We start from the raw sequence: 22,106 nt of genomic DNA, 5'->3' as shown, positions 1-22,106 counted from the left end.
CCTGAGGTTGGGAGTTCGAGACCAGCCTGACCAACATGGAGAAACCCCATCTCTCTACTAAAGCAAAATTAGCCAGGCGTGGTAGCGCTTGCCTGTAATCTCAGCTACTTGGGAGGCTGAGGAAGGAGAATCACTTGAACCCGGGCGGCAAAGGTTGTGGTGAGCCGAGACCGCGCCATTGCGCTCCAGCCTGGACAACAAGAACGAAACTCTGTCTCAAAAAAAAAAAGTTACCTGTAATCGTCACCGAAGAAACAGCTTTATCCTTATGTACAGTGGAGGACACCAAGACTCAGAGAGGTTAAGTAATGTGGCTAAGGTCACACATCAAACAGCGAGTGGCAAAGCTGGTACTCCTCCCTGGGCTGGGTTGCTGTGGAGAAGCGTCACTGGAGGGAACAGGACAGGGGAACACAAAAGTTCTTGGCCTGAAGATCTCGGCCCTTTGTAAGCTAAAGTATCCGGAAAGGTCAGAGACTCCATTTCCCTCCTTGTAGTCTCTCTCCTGCAGATGCTAATCCTACAGCCTATTCTGTTTTTGTTTTTGTTTTTTTTGTGATGGAGTTTCGGTCTTTGTGGCCCAGGCTTGGGGGTGCAGTGGCGTGATCTTGGCTCACTGCAACCTCTGCCTCCCGGGTTCAAGCGATTCTCCTGTCTCAGCCTGGCCAACATGGTGAAACCCCATCTCTACTAAAATGCAAAAAATAGCTGGGCATGGTGGCACATGCCTGTAATCCCAGCTACTCGGGAGGCTGAGGCACGAGAATCGCTTGAACCGGGAGGTGGAGGTGGCAGTGAGCCGAAATTGGGCCACTGCACTCCAGCCTGGGTGACGAGCAAAACACTGTCTCAAAAAAATATAAAATAAAATAAATAATGAATTAACCCTATGACCACTTAAGGTCTCAGAGCATGTGGTGAGCCTTCTGGGAAGGCCATGCATGGATGAGGATGGGATGCCATGTCTAAAGGAAAATAGCCGGGCCTGGTTCAAGTGCGAGATTTTAACTGGAGAATAGAGTGGGCTCTTGAAATGCATGGATTGGAATCGGGGCTCTGAGAAAGATGGGCCAGGTCTGTGAGACTCACTGCCCGCTTCCTGGGATTGAGTTAATCTGTTGTGTGGTATTTCATCGCAGATTTTGTTTCTGCAGATAAGGAAAAGGGGAAGGAAAAGCTGGAGGAGGACGAGGCCGCAGCCGCCAGCACCATGGCCGTCTCAGCCTCCCTCATGCCACCCATCTGGGACAAGACCATCCCATATGACGGCGAATCTTTCCACCTGGAGTACATGGACCTGGATGAGTTCCTGCTGGAGAATGGCATCCCCGCCAGCCCCACCCACCTGGCCCACAACCTGCTGCTGCCTGTAGCAGAGTTAGAAGGGAAGGAGTCTGCCAGCTCTTCCACAGCGTCCCCACCATCCTCTTCCACTGCCATCTTTCAGCCCTCTGAAACCGTGTCCAGCACAGGTTGGTGAAAGGCCATCGGGCAGGGCCACCTGTCCCATACAAGGAAGTCCATTTCCCACTGAGGGCTGCTTGTGTCCATGTACCCAGTGAGTCCCTTCTCTGAGGGGAAGTCCTGGTGGGGCTGCAGTGTGGAGAAACTCTTCACTCCCCACCCTTCTGCACGGTTCCCTAAGACTGGAGATAAAAACAGTGGTCATGTCTTCGGCAGTTGGAACCTTTTTGTTGGTTGGTGTGCTGCAAACAGTCAGGACGGGACCTTCGAGGCCAAAGCATTACAGGATAGAAATCCCATTCATTCTGCATTTCCTCAATGCTGCCCTTTTTTTTTTGAGACGGAGTCTCGCTTTGTTGCCCAGGCTGGAATGCAGTGGCTTAATCTTGGCTCACTACCACCTCCGTCTCCTGGGTTCAAGCAGTTCTCTGCCTCAGCCTCCCAAGTAGCTGGGATTATAGGCACCAGCCACCACGCCTGGCTAATTTTTGTATTTTTAGTAGAGACGGAGTTTCACCATGTTGGCCAGTCTGGTCTCGAACTCCTAACCTCTGGTGATCTGCCCGCCTCAGCCTCCCAAAGTGCTGGGATTATAGGCATAAGCTATCATGCCTAGCATTAATTTTTGTATTTTTAGTAGAGATGGGGTTTTGCCATATTTGTCAGGCTGGTCTTGGCTCACTGCAACCTCCACCTCCTGGATTGAAGCGATTTTTATTTTTAGTAGAGACGGGATTTCGCCATATTTGTCAGACTGGTCTCAAACTCTTGACTTCAGGTGATCGACCACCTTGGCCTCCCAAAGTGGGGAATGCTTTCTTCGTGCCAGGGCATAAGCAGTATTCAAGTCCTACAATTACCTACTAGCCTGGGAAACAGAGTGAGATGCCATCTCAAAAAAAAAAAAAAGAAAGCATTCCTACCACCTGGCCAGGACAAACATCATCTTCAGAGTCTGTCCTTACTCCTCCTCCTTTTTACATTTTACCTCTGGGGGTTTGTTTTCATGCCCCTTGGACATGAACGTACCAAAGGAGACATGACTCCTGTTTTGGGGGCTCTGCAAAGCTTTCTGCAGGCTCCGAGGCATACAGGCTGATAGCTCCTGCCATCCGGTATGTCACCGCAGGAATCCACACCCAATAAATTCTCACACTGTATTTTTTTTCTTTTTATTATGGAAATTTTTTCAAAAAAAATATAAAAGAGATGACTATAATGAACCTCTATGTAACCATCACCCAGCTTCAACAATTCTCAACTCAGAAGCAGTTATTTGCAATCAAATTATAAGTATTTCAATGTGTATCTAAAATATAAGGGTTCTTTTAAAAGGCGTGGGAAAAATACTAGTTCTGGCGAGGCGTGGCGAAGCTTAAGCCTGTAATCCCAACAGCACTTTGGGAGGCAGGCAGATCGAGGTCAGGGGAGATGTGAGAGACCATCCTGGCTAGCCACGGTGAAACCCGTCTCTACTAAAATACAAAAAAAAAAAACCTAGCCAGGCCCGAGGTGGTGAGAGCCTGTACTCCCAGCTACTTTCGGGGAGGTGAGGCAGGAGAATAAGCGTGAACCAGGGTGGGGCTGCCCAGTGAGCTGAGATCAAGTCCACTGCACTCCAGCCTGGGCAACAGAGGCAAGACTCTGTCTCAAAAAAAAAACAAAAAAGCAAAAGAAAATTTTCAATTTCTACATCTAAAGTTGACAATAAATCCATCAACATTCAGATTTCCAAAGTTGTCTCGCTTGTTTTACAGGCTGGGCGTGATGGCTCCATGTCAAACTCTTTGGAGGCCAAGATGGGCCGAATCACAGAGGGTCAGGAGTCGAGAGACCATCCTGGCTAACCGCAGTGAAACCCAGCCAAAATACAAAAATTAACAGTGGTGGCGGGTGCTTGTAGTCCCAGCTATTTGGGAGGCTGAGGCAGGAGAATGGTGTGAACCCAGGAGGCGGAGCTTGCAGCAAGCCGAGATCACGCCACTGTACTCCAGCCTGGGCGACAGAGCAAGACTCCGTCTCGAGAAAACAAAAACAAAAAAACATGGTATTTTACAGTTTATTTGTTTGAGTCAGGATCCAGACAAGGCCTATACATTGCATTTGGTTGATATGTCTTTTCAGTATATCTATAGGCTCTCTTCTTTTTTTATTTTTTCCCCCAATTTGTTAATAAACCGAATCATTTGTCCTGTAGAGTTTCGCATGTGCTGGCTTTTGCTGACTGTATTTTTTTTTTTTTTTTTTTTGGAAACGGCGTCTCGCTCTGTCTCCCAGGCTGGAGTGCTGTGGCGTGTTCTCAACTCACTGCAACCTCTCCCTCCCAGGTTCAAGCAATTCTCCTGCCTTACCCTCCTGAGTAGTTGAGATTACAGGCACGCACCACCATGCCCAGCTAATTTTTGTATTTTTTTAGTAGAGATGAGGTTTCACCATGTTGGCCAGGCTGGTCTTCAACGCCTGATCTAAGTAATCCACCTGCCTCAGCCTCCCAAAGTGCTGGGATTACAGGCATGAGCCACTGCGCCCCGCCCTTTTTTTTTTTTTTTTGGAAATGGAGTCTCGCTCTATCACCCAGGCTGGAATGCAGTGGTGCGATCTTAGCTCACTGCCATCTCCGCCTCCTGGATTCAAGTGATTCTCCTGCCTCAGCATCCCGAAAATTAGCTGCACACTGACCACCATGCCCAGCTAATTTTTGTATTTTTAGTAGAGACGAGGTTTCACCAAGTTGGCCATGCTGGCCTTGAACTCCTAACCTCAAGTGACCTGCCCCTTCGGCCTCCCAAAGTGCTGGGATTACAGGTGTGAGCCACTGTGCCCGGCCTGTAGTTGAATTTTCTATAAATAGAGTTACATAATATGTCCTCCCTTTTGTTTTTAACTATTATAAGCTAATTACATTTATACGTACTTACACTTATAACTTTCTATAGCTAGCTTTATAGTACAAATATAAATTATGTAGGCATCAGAATCTCTTTACACTGACAAAATAGTTTTATAGAACAAATTTATGAAATATTCTTGACAGACAAAAATCACAATACAAATGAAGTAAGATTTATATTGAAGAATTGTACACATGGTAGAAATGAAAGGAGACGTCTGGGCACAGTGGCTCAGGCCTGTAATCCCAGCACTTTGGGAGGCCAAGGCGGGTAGGTCACCTGAGGTCGGGAGTTTGAGACCAGCCTGGCCAATATAGTGAAACCCCGTTTCTACTACAAATACAAAAAATTAGCCAGGCGTGGTGGCACACACCTGTAATCCCAGCTACTTAGGAGGCTGAGGCAGGAGAATCACTTGAACCCAGGAGATGGAGGTTGCAGTGAGCCGAGATCATGCCATGTTCCAGCCTGGGCAACAGAGTGAAACTCTGTCTTAAAAAAAAAGAAATGAAAGTAGAATTCCTCCTTTTAATTTTTCAATTCCTCTATAGAAACAAAACATCAGGCCACGCGCGGTGGCTCACGCCTGTAATCCCAGCACTTTGGGAGGCCAAGGCAGGTGGATCACAAGGTCACGAGATCAAGACCGTCCTGGCTAACACGGTGAAACCCTGTCTCTACTAAAAATACAAAAAAATTAGCTGGGCGTGGTGGCAGGGACCTGTATCCCTAGCTATTTGGGAGGCTGAGGCAGGAGAATGGCATGAACCCGGAAGGCAGAGCTTGCAGTGAGCCAAGATCGCACCACTGCACTCCAACCTGGGCAACAGAGCAAGACTCCGTCTCAAAAAAAAAAGAAAAAGAAAAAAAACATCAATAGTATATATATAATATATTTTTTATTTAGAGACAGGGTCTCACTGTTGCCCAGACTGGCCAACAGTGCAGTAGTGTGATCATAGCTCACTATCATTTCAAACTCCTGGGCTCAGGCAATCCTCCCACCTCAGCCTCCTGAGTAACTAAGACTAAGGCATGCACCACCACACCACCTAATTTTTTTTTTTTTTTTTGAGACAGAATCTCACTCTGTCACCCAGGCTAGAGTGCAGCAGCGGGATTTCGGCTCACTGCAAGCTCCGCCTCCCGGGTTCACACCATTCTGCCTCAGCCTCCCGAGTAGCTGGGACTATAGGCGCCCACCACCACGCCCGGCTAATTTTTTGAATTTTTACTAGAAATGGAGTTTCACTGTGTTAGCCAGGATGGTCTTGATCTCCTGACCTCGTGATTCACCCACCTTAGCCTCTCAAACTCCTGGGATTATAGGCGTGAGCCCGGCCCACACCACCTAATTTAAAAAAATTTTTTTGGGCCAGACACAGTGGCTCACACCTGTAATCCCAGCACGTTGGGAGGCTGAGGCAGGCGCACATCATGAAATGAAGAGATTGAGACCGGCCAGGCGTGGTGGAGAATGGCTAGGTCATTGGATGTGCGTATGTTCAGCTTGTGTAGACCCTGCCAAATAGTGTACAAAGTAGTGGAGGCAGGTGAATCTTGAGGTCAGGAGATCGAGACCATCCTGGCCAACATAGTGAAACCCCGTCTCTACTAAAAATACAAAAATTAGCCAGGCGTGCTGGTGGGCGCCAGTAGTCCCATCTACTTGGGAGGCTGAGGCAGGAGAATAGCTTGAACCCAGGAGACTGTGGTTGCAGTTACCTGAGATCATACCACTGCACTCCACCCTGGGAGACAGAGTAAGACTCCTAAAAAAAAAAAAAAAGGACTAAATGACTAGATGGCACAGTGACAGACATGTCTCAGGGACTCAAAAGTGGAACCCAGGCCTACGCGGTCACTCACGCTTGTGCCAGCATTTTGGGAGGCCAAGGCGGGTGGATCACTTGAGCTCAGCAGTTCAAGAGCAGCCTGGCCAACATGGCGAAACCTTGTCTCTGCTAAAAATACAAAAACTAGGCAAGTGTGGTGGCTCATGCCTGTTGTCTCTGCTACTCGCAAGGCTGAGTCAGGGGAATCACTTGAACCAGGGAAGTGGAGGCTGCAGTGAGCCAAGATTGTATCACCGCACTCTATCCTGAGCGACAGAGCAAGACTCAGTCTCAAAAAAAAAACAAAGTGGAACCTGGCCAGGTGCAGTGGCTCACACCTGTAATCCCAGCACTTTCAGAGGCAGAGGCAGGAAGATCATTTGAGCCCTGGAGTTTGAGACCAACCCTGGCAACATAGTGAGACCCTGTCTCTACAAAATAAAAAAAAAAATTAGCCAGGCATGTTGTTGTGCACCCGCGGTCCCAGCTAATCAGGAGGCTAAGGCAAGAGGATCACTCCAGCCCAGGAGGTCAAGGCTGCAGTGAGCCATGTTCACACCACGGTACTCCAATCTAGGTGACAGAGTGAGACCCTGTCTCAAAAAAAAAAAAAAAAAAAAAAATTGGAACCCATTTCCGTTCTTCAGTCTGTGTCCCTGGAGAGATGCAGCTGTTTCTCATTAGTGGAGATCTTGAAATCACAGAAGTTAAGGGAATATAAAAATTTAATGTTTTAGGCCGGGCGCGGTGGCTCACGCCTATAATCCCAGCACTTTGGGAGGCTGAGGCGGGCAGATCAGGAGATCAGAAGATCCATACCATCCTGACTAACACGCTGAAACGCCGTCTCTACTAAAAATACAAAAAAGATAGCCAGGCTTGGTGGTGGGCGCCTGTGGTGGCAGGTGCCTGTAGTCCCAGCTACTTGGGAGGCTGAGGCAGGAGAATGGCATGAACCCGGGAGGCGGAGCTTGCAGTGAGCCGAGGTCGCACCACTGCACTCCAGCCTGGGCGACAGAGTGAGACTCAGTCTCAAAAAAGGAAAAAAAATTTACGTTTTGCTTAACATTTCTGGAGGGGGTGGAAACAATTGGAAAACCCTGTTTTTTTCAGGGGCTTCTGTTTCCTTTTGAGCGTTCTGTTCCTGAAGGAAAGAATTCTTTGAATGTTTGTGTTGTGGAATTGAACCATGTGCCAGTCTGGCTTAGGGGTTGGTACTGTTGGGGTTTTCTTCTCCCCAAGCAGCAGTGGCTTATGCAGCCTTGAGGTTCAAGCAGGTCTCTGGCTGTGTGGCGTGGGTCTTCTCTGTCCAGTGGGCTGCTTCGGGAGCGAGCACCTGTCTCTGTGTCTTTCAGAATCTTCCCTGGAGAAGGAGAGGGAGACTCCCAGTCCCATTGACCCCAACTGTGTGGAGGTGGATGTGAACTTCAATCCAGACCCCGCTGACCTGGTGCTCTCCAGTGTGCCAGGCGGGGAGCTCTTCAATCCTCGGAAGCACAAGTTTGCTGAGGAGGACCTGAAGCCCCAGCCCATGATCAAAAAGGCCAAGAAGGTCTTTGTCCCTGATGAGCAGAAGGTAACTTGTTATTCCTTATAAGTAAAGATGCAACATTGGTTCAAGAGCCTAGGGGCTATGGCTTCTCGAATTTGATTTTATCTGGAGAGCCTTCCCTCCTTGTGACACCATTTGGAAAGACATAAGTTCAGTGTTTAAAGCCATGTCTTGCAGCAGTTTGGTAGAAAGAAAAGGAGTCATGTGGCATTTGGCCCCAGTGTGACTCCCTGTAGTTTCTCTCTCCTTCCCCGGGCCATTGGCTGTGTTGATGTTCCTGCCTCCCTGGCTGTAGCCCAGCCACTGGGCAAGAGCTCACTAGGCCACAGGAACTGGGGTTGAAAAAGTCCTTGCTTTGAAGGACAAAGGATTGCTTGTATGTTGCCATCCCCAGGGATGAGCAAGCTGGTGGTGCTGTTAGGAACTGGTGGAAAGAAGGAATTTTGCAGTTTTCCATCCTTTCCTATGAAAAACTTACAGCAAGGATTTTTCATCCAAATCCTTGGAGTCAGGCAGACCTGGGTTCAAACTCCATGTTGCCATCTGTGGCCTAGCTGTGCCTCAAGTTCCTCATCTGTAAAATGGGAACAACTGAACCTGCCTCCCGGGGAAGTTTCTGAGACTTTAATAATGATGTGATGATCGTGGTAAATATTTAGATGGTACTCACTGTAGGCCAGGCACTGATTTTTGTTTCGTTTGGTTTGGTTTGGTTTTTGAGACAGAGTCTCACTCTGTCACCCAGGCTGGAGTGCAGTGGCATGATCTCAGCTCACTGCAACTTCCACCTCCCGGGTTCAACTGATTCTTGTGCCTCACCCTCCTGAGTAGCTGAGGTTACAGACACGCACCACCATGCCCAGCTAATTTTTGTATTTTTAGTAGAGATGGGGCTTCATCATATTGACCAGGCTGGTCTTGACCTCCCAACCTCAAGTGATCCACCTGCCTCGGCCTCCCAAAGTGCTGAGATTACAGGAGTGAGCCACCACGCCTAGCCTATTATTTCTCATTGTAAAGATAAGGGACCTGTGATATTGAGGGGTTAAAGTACTTGCAGTTTCACTGCTAGTAATCTTGGAGAGCCAAGATCTCAACTCGGGGAACTAGGCCCTTACCCACAACCAAAATGCCTAAGTGAGGCAAGGGTGTGGATAGTGCAGTGCTTTGTGCTGGAGCAGCAGGTACCAGGCCTCCAGGAGATGGGTCTCCTTCTCTTCACCATGTAACCTACCAAATAACTTTTGTTTCTCATCCTGCCCCCGAGGAAAGGGCAGTCCCCTCGATGTGCCCTGGTTTGTGCTGCTCCCTCCCTGGTATCCCCGCTTTAGTTGTGGCCACACCAGATGAGTTAGGGGGATCCAGGTGGTGGGAGTGGAAAAATCGGGTTCTTTCGTGGGGAAAGACAAGAGACTCACAGAGGGCACTTCCGCACAGGATGAAAAGTACTGGACAAGACGCAAGAAGAACAACGTGGCAGCTAAACGGTCGCGGGATGCCCGGCGCCTGAAAGAGAATCAGATCACCATCCGGGCGGCCTTCCTGGAGAAGGAGAACACAGCCCTGCGGACGGAGGTGGCCGAGCTACGCAAGGAAGTGGGCAAGTGCAAGACCATCGTGTCCAAGTATGAGACCAAATACGGGCCCTTGTAACCCGTGCCCCCCGCCCGGGCAGGGCACTGCCTGCACCTCAGACCTCTGCCTGGGGGCTCCCTGAAACCCCTCACACACGTGGAGACTTATGACTCGTCGTGGGCGCATGGCGGCGCACCTGCTGCAGGAGCGGCCACGTCTCAGCTTCATTATACCACGGCCCGCGCACGTGGCGACGTCCCTGGGGGGCCAGTCTCCTCACTGGTGGGGAACGCAAGAGAATGCATAGACGGGTGACTCGGCCTTAGTTTCTATTCTTGGATGTCCCAGTTGAATTGGAAGGGGACCTCTGGAGTACACACCTCTCTTTCCCAGGCGCTCAGGGTCCCTGGACTCTCTCTCAGTCTCCAGCCTGGGCTGCCGAGGGCTATCTCTGCAGAATGAGTTGTGATCATTGTCACCCTATGTCTTCTCAGGTAGCAGGGTGCATTTCCACTCAAGGTGTGTCTGTCACGCACCTCATCCTCCCCAGACAGTCTGAGTAATATCTGTTCCCATCTTCCTTGGAGGCAGAAGGACACACCAACTCCTCCGTCAGTGTTGCATGGGTGGCAGGCTGCAGGAGTGGGGTCTCTGCACAGCCTGGGATGGGGCTTGAGGCTGGGGCCTGCAGCAGAAGTGCACCCAGCCTTTCTCAGCTCCTGCACCCCTTTTCCCTTATGGCTCTGAGGCCATTGGCTCTCTGCATTTCATTGGCTGTGGAGGAGAGACTCCCAGGATGACTGCTCTCTGAGCCCTGAGTGCCAGGGCCGAGGGAGGCCTTTTCATTTCCTTTCCAGGCTGCTCAGAGGCCACCTTCTGAAGCTTGTTTGTCCCACTACACCAGGCCTCTGGGCCTGCTGTTTCTTTCCACCCAGTGTCCAGTCTTGGACCATAGATTTAAAAGGAAAACCCCTCTTATCTAGGAGGCTTTAACTTCCTGGACCCCAGGATTCACCTTCCTAGTGGTGTTTAGAAAATGCCTCCATAGCCCCCTTCCACCATGGGCACGAGAACTGTGGTGTGTTTCTTGAGAAGCTCCCTTTTTTTCTTGCTCTGCTCACCAGTGTGGCCTGGGCTAGAGTGCACTCTCCCTGGGTGCATCGAGGGCCTCGCAATTCTTGCTTCAGGATCCCTCCCATGCGAGCTGCCTGGAGGGTGTCAGCAGGGCAAGACATCTAGTCTAGAGTCACCAAGGTCACAGTGCCACTTTTACAGGATAGCAGGCTGTTAGGATGTTTACACAGGCCTAGGGTCCCCTCAGTCTTGGTCCCAGGAGATGGGGGCCACTCGTGAGGCTGGCCATGCTGTGGCTTCTCACAGCTGTGGCCTCCCCTGCCTCACAACGACTCCTTTCTCTTGTGTGGCTGGACTTGCCCTTTTGCTGTGCTCAGAAGATTCACCGAGGAAATTCATGGAAGCCTCTGCTCATTTGGGTCACTGGGGCACCCCTGAGATGGGTGTGTTTATTTGCTCAGGGTGGGCAGCCTGTGGTGAAGAGGAGACAGAGGCGATGGGCATGCTTTGCCCTCCGTAACACTGGCTTTATTTACCGTGGTGGTTCAGAGTCCCGGGCCCCGACTTCTAAAGACTTTTCATAACAGGTGTTAAGACCAAGGCGTGGACCTCACCCCAGGGGAATGCCACGGCCCTTCGGGGACCTCACACCCACCTCTCCGGGGGACTTGACAAGGGGCCCTGAGGCCAAGGGAGGTCACTCCTCTCGCCAGGCCCCTGACTTTTACTTTGTGGTTCTCTAAAAACCATGTACACACTTTCACTCTATTGTAACCACACAGGGCAGGCGCATCCAGCATGTCAGTGTCCTGCCCCGGGCAGCTCTCCCTTCCGGGCACGCTCCCTCTGGCCTGGTGGATCACCAAGAGGGCGGTTCTCATTTTGTTATTAGTGGAAGAGCCTCGAGCTTAAAAGCTCTTCATTTTCTTTGCCGGAAAGTATATGGTTTGTGTTTTTGCAGTTTTATTTTTTTAAGGATGGACACTAAATCTCTGGTGTCCATGTTCCGAGCCCAGTGGCTGGGATGGTGGCTCGATGTCTCTCCTCTTTATCCCGCCCTCTGCCTGTTTGGTGCCCTCCCTTCTTTCCCCCAGGCAGTGGGTATCGGGTTCTTTCCCAAAGTGCTTACTTGGAAAGAGTACGGCTGTTGGACTCTTTTCGAAATGCCCCTCTGAGTCAGGAGCCTGGTGGGGACAAGATGGAGGATGTCCACAGAGGCTGACCTGTGGGGGAAAAGAAGTGCTCAGGTAAGGCTGTCTCCTCTCCTGTCCTAAAAATCCGTGCTTGCAGGAGAGGGTTGGTGCCTGCTCAGTTTCTCTCGAGGGAATGGGAGTCTCTTGGCTCCCTCCTGGGCCTTCTGCTTCTTGGAGGCCGACCGCTGGACACTGAGGCTCCTGTGCTTGGATCTTTGACATCTGTAAATCACTGGAGGCTAGAGAAGCTGACTTTACCTTGGCTTTCCGTGGGTTCCGATGGGCTTGGAAGTACCATCTAATTCCTAAGCATCCTGTCTAAAGCTTTGTGGCACCCTCAGCGCAACCTCAGAACAGACAAATCATGAATGAGCTGGAACTTTGCAGGAATATTCATATTATAAATGTCTCATGTGATGGAGGAACATGTGCATTTAGAGAGAGGGAGAGTTTTCAAGGTTTACGGCAACTTTGTGGAGGACTTGGGTAACTCTTACCCTTGGTCAAAGGAAGAGGTTTGCCTGTCTGGCTTCTGAGGTTGGAGGGGGCACTTAGCAGTGAACCTTAAGTCTGGGTACATGTAACCCTGCTGAGAGGGGCTGTGCAGGCCGCTCCTGCGGTCCTCTGGCCTGAGGCAGGGCGGCAGGCATGCAAGCCAGTGGGGGAAAACTCCTCTGAAGCTGGGCAGCCCTCTACCTGGGCCCCGGGAGCCGTGCTCCTTGGAACGCAAAGGGCCGAGGAGCATCTGGTTTTCATGGCAAAGCTCTACCCCAGAGCTCCTTTAACATCTGCTAATTAAGTGCAATAAATTTTTCTAGAAAATGGCAAAGATGACTTCCAGGTGGATATTGCTCTCTTACGGTGTTGGGGATGCCAGAACACCACTTGGTTTTATTTTTCTAAGTGCATGTGATGTGATAGAGTGTGTGGGGCTCTGTGTCCTTCCCTGGGAGCTGGCATTCCAGCGGGCCCCTCTCTTCTTTACCTTTGTTGGGGGAAGGAGGCAAGAGAAAAATCCCTTCTTCCCAGCCAGAGAGGGCAGAAGCAGACCGTAGCCCATTGGCCTTATGTGCGTGTGTGCGTGCGAGTGTGTCACTGCTGGTGGGCCGGAGTGATGTGGTGGGAGGGAAGCCGGGAATGTATCCTTTTCAGACAAAATTAAATATTTTGAAATGAGAATGTTGGGACTGTCTTTTCTGTCCTTCCCCGCACCCCCAATCTCGAATTTCCTCTCTTGAGTGTTGGCCTAGGAGCTGTAGAGTCAAGCTGGAAAACTATCTCATTAGAATCCACCCCAGACACCCCTTTCATCATAGTCCAGACACTCTTAGCATCTGACCCCAACCACTCTGCCTCAGTTTCCTCATCTATCAGATGGAAGTGATTCTTGCCCTGCTTATATTGAGGAGGGACAGATACCAGACCAAAAGCAGTTGGAACAGATAAAAGTGCTAAACAACTAGAAGGCAGACAGGGAGCTGCTTATGACAAGTGTTCTCAAATAGAGAATGCGTGATGGCAGCTCTGTAAAGAAAAGAAAGGGCCGGGCGCAGTGGCTCATGCCTGTAATCCCAGCACTTTGGGAGGCCAAGGCAGGCGAACCACAAGGTCAAGAGTTCAAGACCAGCCTGGCCAATATGGTGAAACCCCATCTCTACTAAAAATACAAAAAAAAATTAGCCAGGCATGGTGGCAGACACCTGTAATCCCAGTTACTCAGGAGGCTGAGGCAGGAGAATCACTTGACCCCGGGATGCAGAGGTTGCAGTGAGCCGAGACCATGCCACTGCACTCCAGCCTGGGCAACAGAGCGAGACTCTGTCTCAAAAAAAAAGAAAGGCAGGCACGGTAGTTCACGCCGGTAATCCAAGCACTTTGGGAAGCCAAGGAAGGCAGATTACTTGAGGTCAGGAGTTTGAGTCCAGCGCGGCCAACATGGTGAATCCCTGTCTCTACTAAAAATACAAAAATTAGCTGGGCATGGTGGTGCAGGCCTGTAATCCCAGCCACTTGGGAGGCAGAATCTGGAGAATTGCTTGAACCTGGGAGGTGGAGGATGCAATGAGCCGAGATTGTGCCACTGCACTCCAGCCTGGGCGATAGTGTGACACTCTGTCTCAAAAAAAAAACAAAAAACAAGAAGACTGAAGAGTTGGATCCTTTTAGTGGGACTCCAAGGGTTTTCCTTTTCTCCTGTTCTTTGGCTATAAAATATTCTTTTTGTGAGGCAGATCTCGCTTTTATCACCCAGGCTGGAGTGCATTCTTGAATCAGCTGCTGCAGCTCGCCTCGGTTCTCTGCATTCTGCCTCAGCTTCCCAGTGGCTGGGATTTACAGGAAACACTCCCCTCGCCGGCTAAGTTTTGTATTTTTAGTAGGGGCGGGTTTCACTTGTGTTGGCCAGGATGGTCTCGATCTCCTGAACTCATGATCTCCCGATCTCGGCCTCCCAAAGTGCTGGGATTCAGGCCAGGCTCCCACCAGCGCCCGGCTTTAAAGACAGTCTCTCTGTCACCGGGCTGGAGTCGCGGTGGCGTGACCTCGGCTCACTGCACCTCTGCCTCCCAGGTTGAAGCGGTTCTCCACCTCAGCCTTCCAAGTAGTTGGGACTGCGGGCGTACCATTATGCCTGGCTAATTTTTTTATTTTCTTTTTTTTGAGGCGGAGTCTCGCTCTGTCTCAGGCTGGAGTGCAGTGGCGGATCTCAGCTCACTGCAAGCTCCGCCTCCCGGGTTCACGCCATTCTCGGCCTCAGCCTCGAGAATTGCTTCTAGGACTGAGGCGCCTGCCACCTGCAGCCCGGCTAGTTTTTGTATTTCTTAATAGAGACGGGGTTTCCCGTGTTAGCCAGGATGGTCGATCCTCCTGACCTGCTCGTGATCCGCCCGTCTAAGCCTCCCAAAGTGCTGGGATTACAGGCTTGAGCCACGGCGGCCTAATTTTTTATTTTCAGTAGAGACAGGGTTTCACCATGTTGGCCAGGCTGGTCTGCTGGAACTCTCTGAGTTCCCGGCAATCCACCACCGTCGGCCTCCTAAAGGTGCTTTTGGGATTACCAGTGAGCTACCGTGCGGTACAAATATTTCTTAAATGTCTATTTTGTATCTCCTCTGCCTCCTGCCCTCACAGTCTGCTAGGGAAGACAAACAGATGGAAAAACGTGGAGGATGGCGGGCCAAGGTAAAGGGTGTGGCTGACAAGACTGGGGAGCTGGGAAAGAGACTAACCGTACTGGAGAGGTTAGGGAAGGCCTCTCTGGGTGGCATTTAAGAGGAGACCAGGAGAGTGAATGGCTGTGACTTGTCCCCAAGGTTCACATACAAGTTGGGGTAGAGCCAAGAGGCCTGCGGGTAGCTTCTGATCCTGATCACACACCTCACTACCCACTGCAGAAACAGCCCAGCCAGATGGCCAAAGAGGGCACAGAGAAAGCTTGGAGAGGATCCAGGAGGAAGGATCCAGGAAGATGGAACTCTTGACACCTCGGCCTCTTGTCCCTGAGGTTGAGAATAGGGCTCCAAGAAGCCAGGTGAAAAAGCAAAACCTTTGGCCCCAAGGTCAAATTTTTAGGCAAAGGCTTTACCCAAGCGCTTGCTCACCCCATATCCATCCCCGTGGTCCATCTGAGCCTAGCCCTGGGCACAGCTGATTGGTCTAGGGGTGAGCATGTGACCCAATGGGGCCTAAGGATGTCCTTTCTTAGGATTGGTCAACCTGAGCTCTGTTTCTCTCCAGGGATGACCTGTTCTAACCCCATGCGTTTTCTTTCTTTCTTTCTTTTTTTTTTTTTTGAGACGGAGTCTCGCTCTGCCGCCCAGGCTGGAGTGCAGTGGCGGGATCTCAGCTCACTGCAAGCTCCGCCTCCCGGGTTCACGCCATTCTCCGGCCTCAGCCTCCCGAGTAGCTGGGACTACAGGCACCCGCCACCTCGCCCGGCTAGTTTTTTGTATTTCTTAATAGAGATGGGGTTTCACTGTGTTAGCCAGGATGGTCTCGATCTCCTGACCTCGTGATCCGCCCGTCTCGGCCTCCCAAAGTGCTGGGATTACAGGTTTGAGCCACCGCGCCCGGCCTTTTTTTTTTTTTTGAGACTGTCTTGCTCTGTTACCCAGGCTGGAGTGCAGTGGCACGATCTTGGCTCACTGCCACCTCCACTTTTCCAGTTCAAGCAATTCTCCTCCCTCAGCCTCCCCAGTAGCTAGGATTACAGGTGTGTGCCACCATGCCTGGCTATGTTTTGTATTTTCAGTGGAGATGGGGTTTCACCAGGTTGGCCAGGGTGGTCTTGAATTTCTGACCTCAAGTGATCCACCTGCCCCGGCCTCCCAAAGTGCTGGGATTACGGGTGTGAGCCACCGCACCTGGCCTCCTCTGTATTTTCTACTCTGCATGCAAATACGCTCACTCAAAGCGGAGATCTGTGCAGCCATGGCAGGCACAGGGGCATGGGCTTGAAACATGTCAAAGCTGTGAAATCTCTGTATGCATGGCAGAGCACTGGCTTTAGACTCCAACGGTCCTAGGATCAAACCCTGCCTCCATCACCAATTTGGGGTATGATCGTAGGCAAGTCACTTCCTTTCTCTGGGCTTCCAGTTTCTCACTTGTAGAATGGAACACCAGCGGCCGGGCAGTGGCTTACACCTGCAATCCCAGCACTTTGGGAGGCCGAGGCAGGTGGATCACGAGGTCAGGAGTTCGAGACCAGCCTGACCAACATGGAGAAACCCTGTCTCTACTAAAAATACAAAATTAGCCAGGCATGGTGACACATGGTGACCCAGCTACTCAGGAGGCAGAGGCAGGAGAATTACTTGAACTCAGGAGGCAGAGGTTGAGGCGAGCCAAGATCGTGCCATTGCACTCCAGCCTGGGCAGCAAGAGCGAAACTCCGTCTCAAAAAAAAAAAAAAACAAAAAACACCAGCTTCATAAGACAGTTGTCCCACGAAGATATCTGGAGCAGGGCGAACACTCACCACTCGGCAGCTGCCATTATGGCGATAGGAAGGTACAGACCTACACAGAGACCATCACCTCCAGTCCCAGCAGCTGCTGCCTATCGGGGCATGTCTACCAGCTGGTGTGGGGTGCAGCCAGGGTTAGACCAGCTCTGTGGCCTTGGACAGCTTATCCATTTCCCTGAGCTGTTTCTCTCTCTGTCCAATGAGGATGCGCTACACAGGTCACATGTGCGTGTGTGACAGCACATCTCAAACCTTCTCCTTCCCCCCACCCCAGCTCCCTCGAGGACAAATTCCAAAGCTGGACATATGCCCCTTCCTTGACTGCACCCTATTCCCAGACAGCCCTTCACACACTGCCCCGTGGCTATGCCAGGCTGGCCCAGCTGGTGGCTCCTGACGTCAGCAGCTAATCCGGGCAAGCTGCCAGCCAGAGATAGGGGTGAGCAGCAAAGGAAATCAGAAACAGACTTTAAGATGGGTGCCCCAGCCCCCCAGCCAGCCCTCCGGGAGCTCTCAGCAGCCTCTCACTTCAGCAAATCCTCCCAACCATGCGTCCTGATGCCCAGTCCCCTCAGGATTAAGTAAGAGCTGAGCAGGAGGCTTTTATTTAAGCTGAGGCTCTGTCATCAGGGCACACAGTAAGCTACTGCCTAGCTGTCCCGCAGGTTTCTCCAAACAGAGCAGTGGGCGTCCACTCACGTCTGGATTCCAGGCTGACTCCAGGAAGTGCAGACTGCAGGGAGGTAGAGGGGATGGCACAAGGGTCAAGGATCAGAGGTAGAGGGGACAGGACAAGGGCCTCAGTCTGTTGCCTCCAGCTGGCCCTCCCTCTTAAGGCACAAGGCCAGGTGCACCATTCCTCACTGTTCTTATGTCTTCCCAGCGTACAGCACGCAGGACGGCGCTATGGTTTGAATGTCTCCCCAGAATATATGTGTTGGAAACTTAATCCCCAATGCAATAGTGTTGGGAGGTGGGGCTTAATGGAAGGTGTTTAGGTCATAAGGCCTCCACCCTCACGAATGGATATAAAAGAGCTTGAGGTGGCCAGGTGCGGGGGCTCATGCCTGTAATCCCAGCACTTTGGGAGGCTAAGGCGGGGGGGATCACCTGAGTTTGGGAGTTCGAGACCAGCCTGACCAACATGGAGAAAGCCCGTCTCTACTAAGAAGATAAAAATTAGCTGGACATGGTGATGCACGTCTGTAACCCCAGCTACTTGGTAGACTGAGGCAGGAGAATCGCTTGGCAGCTACTTGGGAGGCTGAGGCAGAGGTTGTGGTGAGCCAAGATCAGGCCATTGTACCTTAGCCTGGCTGAGAAGATTGAACCTCCATCTTTAAAAAAAAGAGCTTGAAGCTGCAAATTCAAGCTCTCGCTCCCTCTCACCATGGGATGCCTTCTGCCACGTTCTGACACAGCAAGAGAGCCCTCACCAGACGCAGCCCTCGATCTTGGGCTTCCCAGCTTCCTGAGTTATAAGAAATAAATCTCTTTTCTTACAAATTGTCCAGTCTCAAGTATTCTGTCACACCAGCACAAAATGGGGCTGGGCACAGTGGCTCATGCCTGTAATCCCAGCACTTTGGGAGGCTAAGGCAGGCAGATCATCTGAGGTCAGGAGTTCAAGACCAGCCTTGCCAACATGGTGAAACCCTGTCCCTACAAAAATACAAAAATTAGCTGGGCGTGGTGGCGGGCACCTGTAATCCCAGCTACTGGGGAGGCTGAGACTGAAGAATCGCTGGATCCCAGGAGGCAGAAGTTGCAATGAGCTGAGATCACGCCATTGCACTCCAGCCTGAGTGACAAGAGTGAAACTCTATCTCAAAAAAAAAAAAAAAAAAAATTATTTCCTGTAGAGACAGGGTCTTACTATATTGCCCAGGCTGGCCTCAAACTCTTGGCCTCAAGTGATCCTCTTACCTTGGCCTCCCAAAGTGCTGAGATTACAGAGGTGAGCCACCAAGCCTTGCCTTTCTTCCTCTCTACCCTTGGCACTCAAGTCTAGTTCTTTAACCCATTTGCTCCTCCTGGGTCTCCCTAACTCCTTCCTGTCTCAGAGCCATTGCACTTGCTGTTCCTTCTGCCTGGAGTGCACGCCCCCATATCTCCTCAGCCTCGCTGGGTTCTCAGTACCTGGCCTGCCCATGCGCAGCACGCAGTGGCTAGTCCCCAAATATATCTGCTGACCCGGCTGTGGAGAGGATGACAACACGAGTCGGGTGTGGCAGGGGTGCTGTATCACCACCAGGTGGCGCTGCAGACACGCCCTGGGCGGTGACCTCGGGTCCAGCCTCCAGATCTGTCCTCTCAGCAAAGCCTCCAGGGCCCTCCGTGCCAGGCAGTGCTGTGGGCACCAGCTGACTCGGCCACCGCCCCTCCTGCCCTCCAATGGCCACTGGTGTACGTGGTCCAAGGGCGTGCACAGAAGCCTGGGAGGAAGGGAGGGCTGGCTGCCGCCCAGAGCCTGTGCTTCTAGGCTCTTTCTGGGGAGGGAGGTGATGTCCAGGGAGTTGGGTGGGGACGGTAGCTTGGCCAGAGCCAGTAATCTGGGATGAGGGCTTCTGCAGAGGCGTCGGACTTGGAGTCTATCTGCTGCCTGAATTTGTATCCCACCACCCCCAGTCCTCCATATGCCTTTGACAAGCCTGGCTCTGAGCCTCAGTTTCCCCATCTGTCAAAAAGAGAGAATAGACTGGGCACAGTGGCACTTTCGGAGGCCAAGGTGAGCGGATCACCTGAGCTCAGGAATTCGAGACCATCCTGGCCAATATGGTGAAACCCCATCTCTACTAAAAATGCAAAAAAATTAGGGCCAGGCGTGGTGGTTCATGCCTGTAATCCCAGCACTTTGGGAGGCTGAGGCAGGTGGATCACGACGTTAGGAGTTCAAGACTAGCCTGGTCAAGATGGTGAAACCCCATCTCTACTAAAAATGCAAAAATTAGGCAGGCGTGGTGGCACACACCTGTAATTCCATCTACTTGGGAGGCAGAGAATTGCTTAAACCTGGGAGGCAGAGGTTTCAGTGAGCCAAGATCATACCACTGCACTCCAGCCTGGGCGACAGAGTGAGACTCCATCTCAAAAACAAAACAAAACAAAACAAAAGAAAAAAAAAATTAAAAAAATTAGCCAGGTGTGGTGGCAAGCACCTGTAGTCCTAGCTACTTGGGAGGCTGAGGCAGGAGAATCACCTGAGCCCGGGAGGCAGAGGCTGCAGTGAGCCGAAATTGCGCCACTGCACTTCAGCCTGGGCAACAGAGTGAGACTCTGGCTCAAAAATAAAAATTTAAAAAGTGGGCCAAGCATGGTGGCTCACGCCTGTAATCCCAGCACTTTGGGAGGCTGAGGCAGGCAGATCACGAGGTCAGGAGATCGAGACCATCCTGGCGAACACGGTGAAACCCCGTCTCTACTAAATAATAAATAAATAAATAAATAAATAAATAAATAAATAAATAAAAAATAGCGTCTGTAGTCCCAGCTACTCAGGAGGCTGAGGCAGGAGATTGGCATGAACCCGGGAGGTGGAGCTCACAGTGAGCTGAGATTATACCACTGCACTCCATACTAGGCGACAGAGTGAGACTCTGTCTTGGTAAATAAATAAATAAATAAATGTTAAATTTTTTAAAAAAGTAAATAAAAATAAAGAATAAATGTGGGCAAGAACTGGAACCCCATGGGGTGCACGGAGCAGGCCTGCCGTATCAGGATGAGGCCAAGGAAGGAGCTTTTTCAGGGGCCTCCTCGAGTGGGGGTGGTGTCCAGGTACCGTGTGTGTGGGTTGTGGAAAAGGCGGGTGGACAGGAAACGAGGGGCCCCTGGGGCCTCAGCACTGCCTTTTCAAGTGGGGCAAGATCTCTGGGGCCTCCCCTGCCCTGAGGCCCAGAGCCTGAGTTGCCCGAGTGCCTGTGTCTGAGTGTGTGTACAATTGTGTCTATGTGTGTCTGTGACTGTTCCTGGGTATATGTGTGTGTGTCCAACTGTGTCTGGCAGGGTTAGAGTATGTGTGCACAAATGGGTCTGTGTGTATCCTCACCAGGGACCCTCTCAACTTGACCGAGGAGGACCGGGGAATCCCAGGGCACCAGGAGGTTTCATATCCATGCCAGGAGGGGCCCACAGGGCCTGGGGCAGCTTCTCAGTTGGCATCTGAGGCAGTGCCCTGTGAAGGCTCTGGGGCAACCTGCTTCTGTTCCAGTCCCCTTACCCCCATCCCCAGTCCCTGCTAACTGGATTTTCTCTCTCCATCTCTCCCCTGGAAGGACCCAGTGCTTCCTGATTTGCATGAGATTTACATACATTTGGATTTAGATCCCTGCTTCTCTGAAGCGTACAGCATTATTCTCACTCCTGCCAGAGTAGTCAAGGAGGCTGTGGATTTCCTTAGCGGAAGGGGGTCCAGGGATTAAGCTGGAGGGGCCCAATCTCCAGCCTCCCCTCTTCCCCATACAGAGTCAGCCTGTTTCTTTTCCTGCTAGAGATATGTGATTAATTAATTCATTAATTTATTTTTTGAGAGTGTTTCATTCTGTTACCCAGGCTGGAGTGCAGTGGTGTGATCTTGGCTCCCTGCAACCTCTGCCTCCTGGGTTCAAGTGCTTCTCCTGCCTTAGCCTCTCAAGTACCTGGGATTACAGGTGCACACCACCACACCCAGCTACTTTTTGTATTTTTAGTGGAGATGGGGTTTTACCATGTCGGCCAGGCTGGTCTCGAACTCCTGACCTCAAGTGATCTGCCCGCCTCAGCCTCCCAAAGTGCTGGGATAACAGGTGTGAGCCACCACGCCTGGTCATGTAATTATTGAGCACTTACTGTGAGTCAGTTTTTTTTATTGTTATTATTTTTTGAGACAGAGTCTTGCTCTGTTGTCCAGGCTGGAGTGCAGTGGCACAATCTCAGCTCTCAGCTCATTGCAACCTCTGCCTCCCAGGTTCAAGTGATTCTCTTCTCTCAGCCTCCTCAATAGCTGGGATTACAGGTGCACGCCATCACCCCCGGCTAATTTTTGTATTTTTAATAGAGACAGGGTTTCATCATGTTGGCCAGGCTGGTCGTGAACTCCTGACATAAAGCAACCCACCTTCCTCTGCCTCCCAAAGCACTGGGATTTACAGGCGTGAGCCACCACGCCTGGCTAAATATATCTATATCTATATCTATATCTATCTATATCTATCTATACCTGGCTCTTGTTCTTTTGACTCAAGGGTCACTATGTTCCCTGGGGAGATAAGAGTAGTGGTAGTGGTGGTGGTGGTAGCAGACTTTTTTTTTTTATTTTTAGTAGAGACAGGGTTTCACTATATCTATCTATCTATATAGATATAGATATAGATATATAGATATATAGTTTTCAATTGAGATGAGGGTCTCCCTATGTTGCCCAGGCTGGTCTCAAACTCCTGGGCTCAAGCAATCCTCCCACCTCAGCCTCCCAAAGTGCTGGGATTACAGGCATGAGCTACTGTGCCAGGACAGCAGATGCTTTTTTTTTTTTTTTTTGACACAGAGTCTTGCTCTGCCGCCCAGGCTGGAGTGCAG

General features: G+C 51.0%; 1 protein-coding gene across 2 annotated transcripts in view; it reads left to right on the top strand.

The window, feature by feature from the left end:
* TEF (TEF transcription factor, PAR bZIP family member) overlaps positions 1 to 12,763 on the top strand; it is a 30,514-nt gene extending 17,751 nt beyond the window's left edge. For both annotated transcript variants that reach the window (XM_009217383.2, XM_003905601.3), the window contains exons 2-4: positions 1,155 to 1,472; positions 7,546 to 7,766; positions 9,180 to 12,763. In XM_009217383.2, coding sequence (XP_009215647.1) covers positions 1,155 to 1,472; positions 7,546 to 7,766; positions 9,180 to 9,395 — 755 coding nt within the window. In that variant the 3' untranslated portion in view covers positions 9,396 to 12,763. The remainder of the gene's footprint in view (positions 1 to 1,154; positions 1,473 to 7,545; positions 7,767 to 9,179) is intronic.
* Positions 12,764 to 22,106: the final 9,343 nt, after the last annotated feature.

Source organism: Papio anubis, chromosome 16 (genome assembly GCF_008728515.1).
Source record: "Papio anubis isolate 15944 chromosome 16, Panubis1.0, whole genome shotgun sequence".
Taxonomy (NCBI): Eukaryota; Metazoa; Chordata; class Mammalia; order Primates; family Cercopithecidae; genus Papio; species Papio anubis.
The sequence above is the reverse complement of the archived record's forward strand: the minus strand, read 5'-3'. Positions and strand labels throughout refer to the sequence as shown.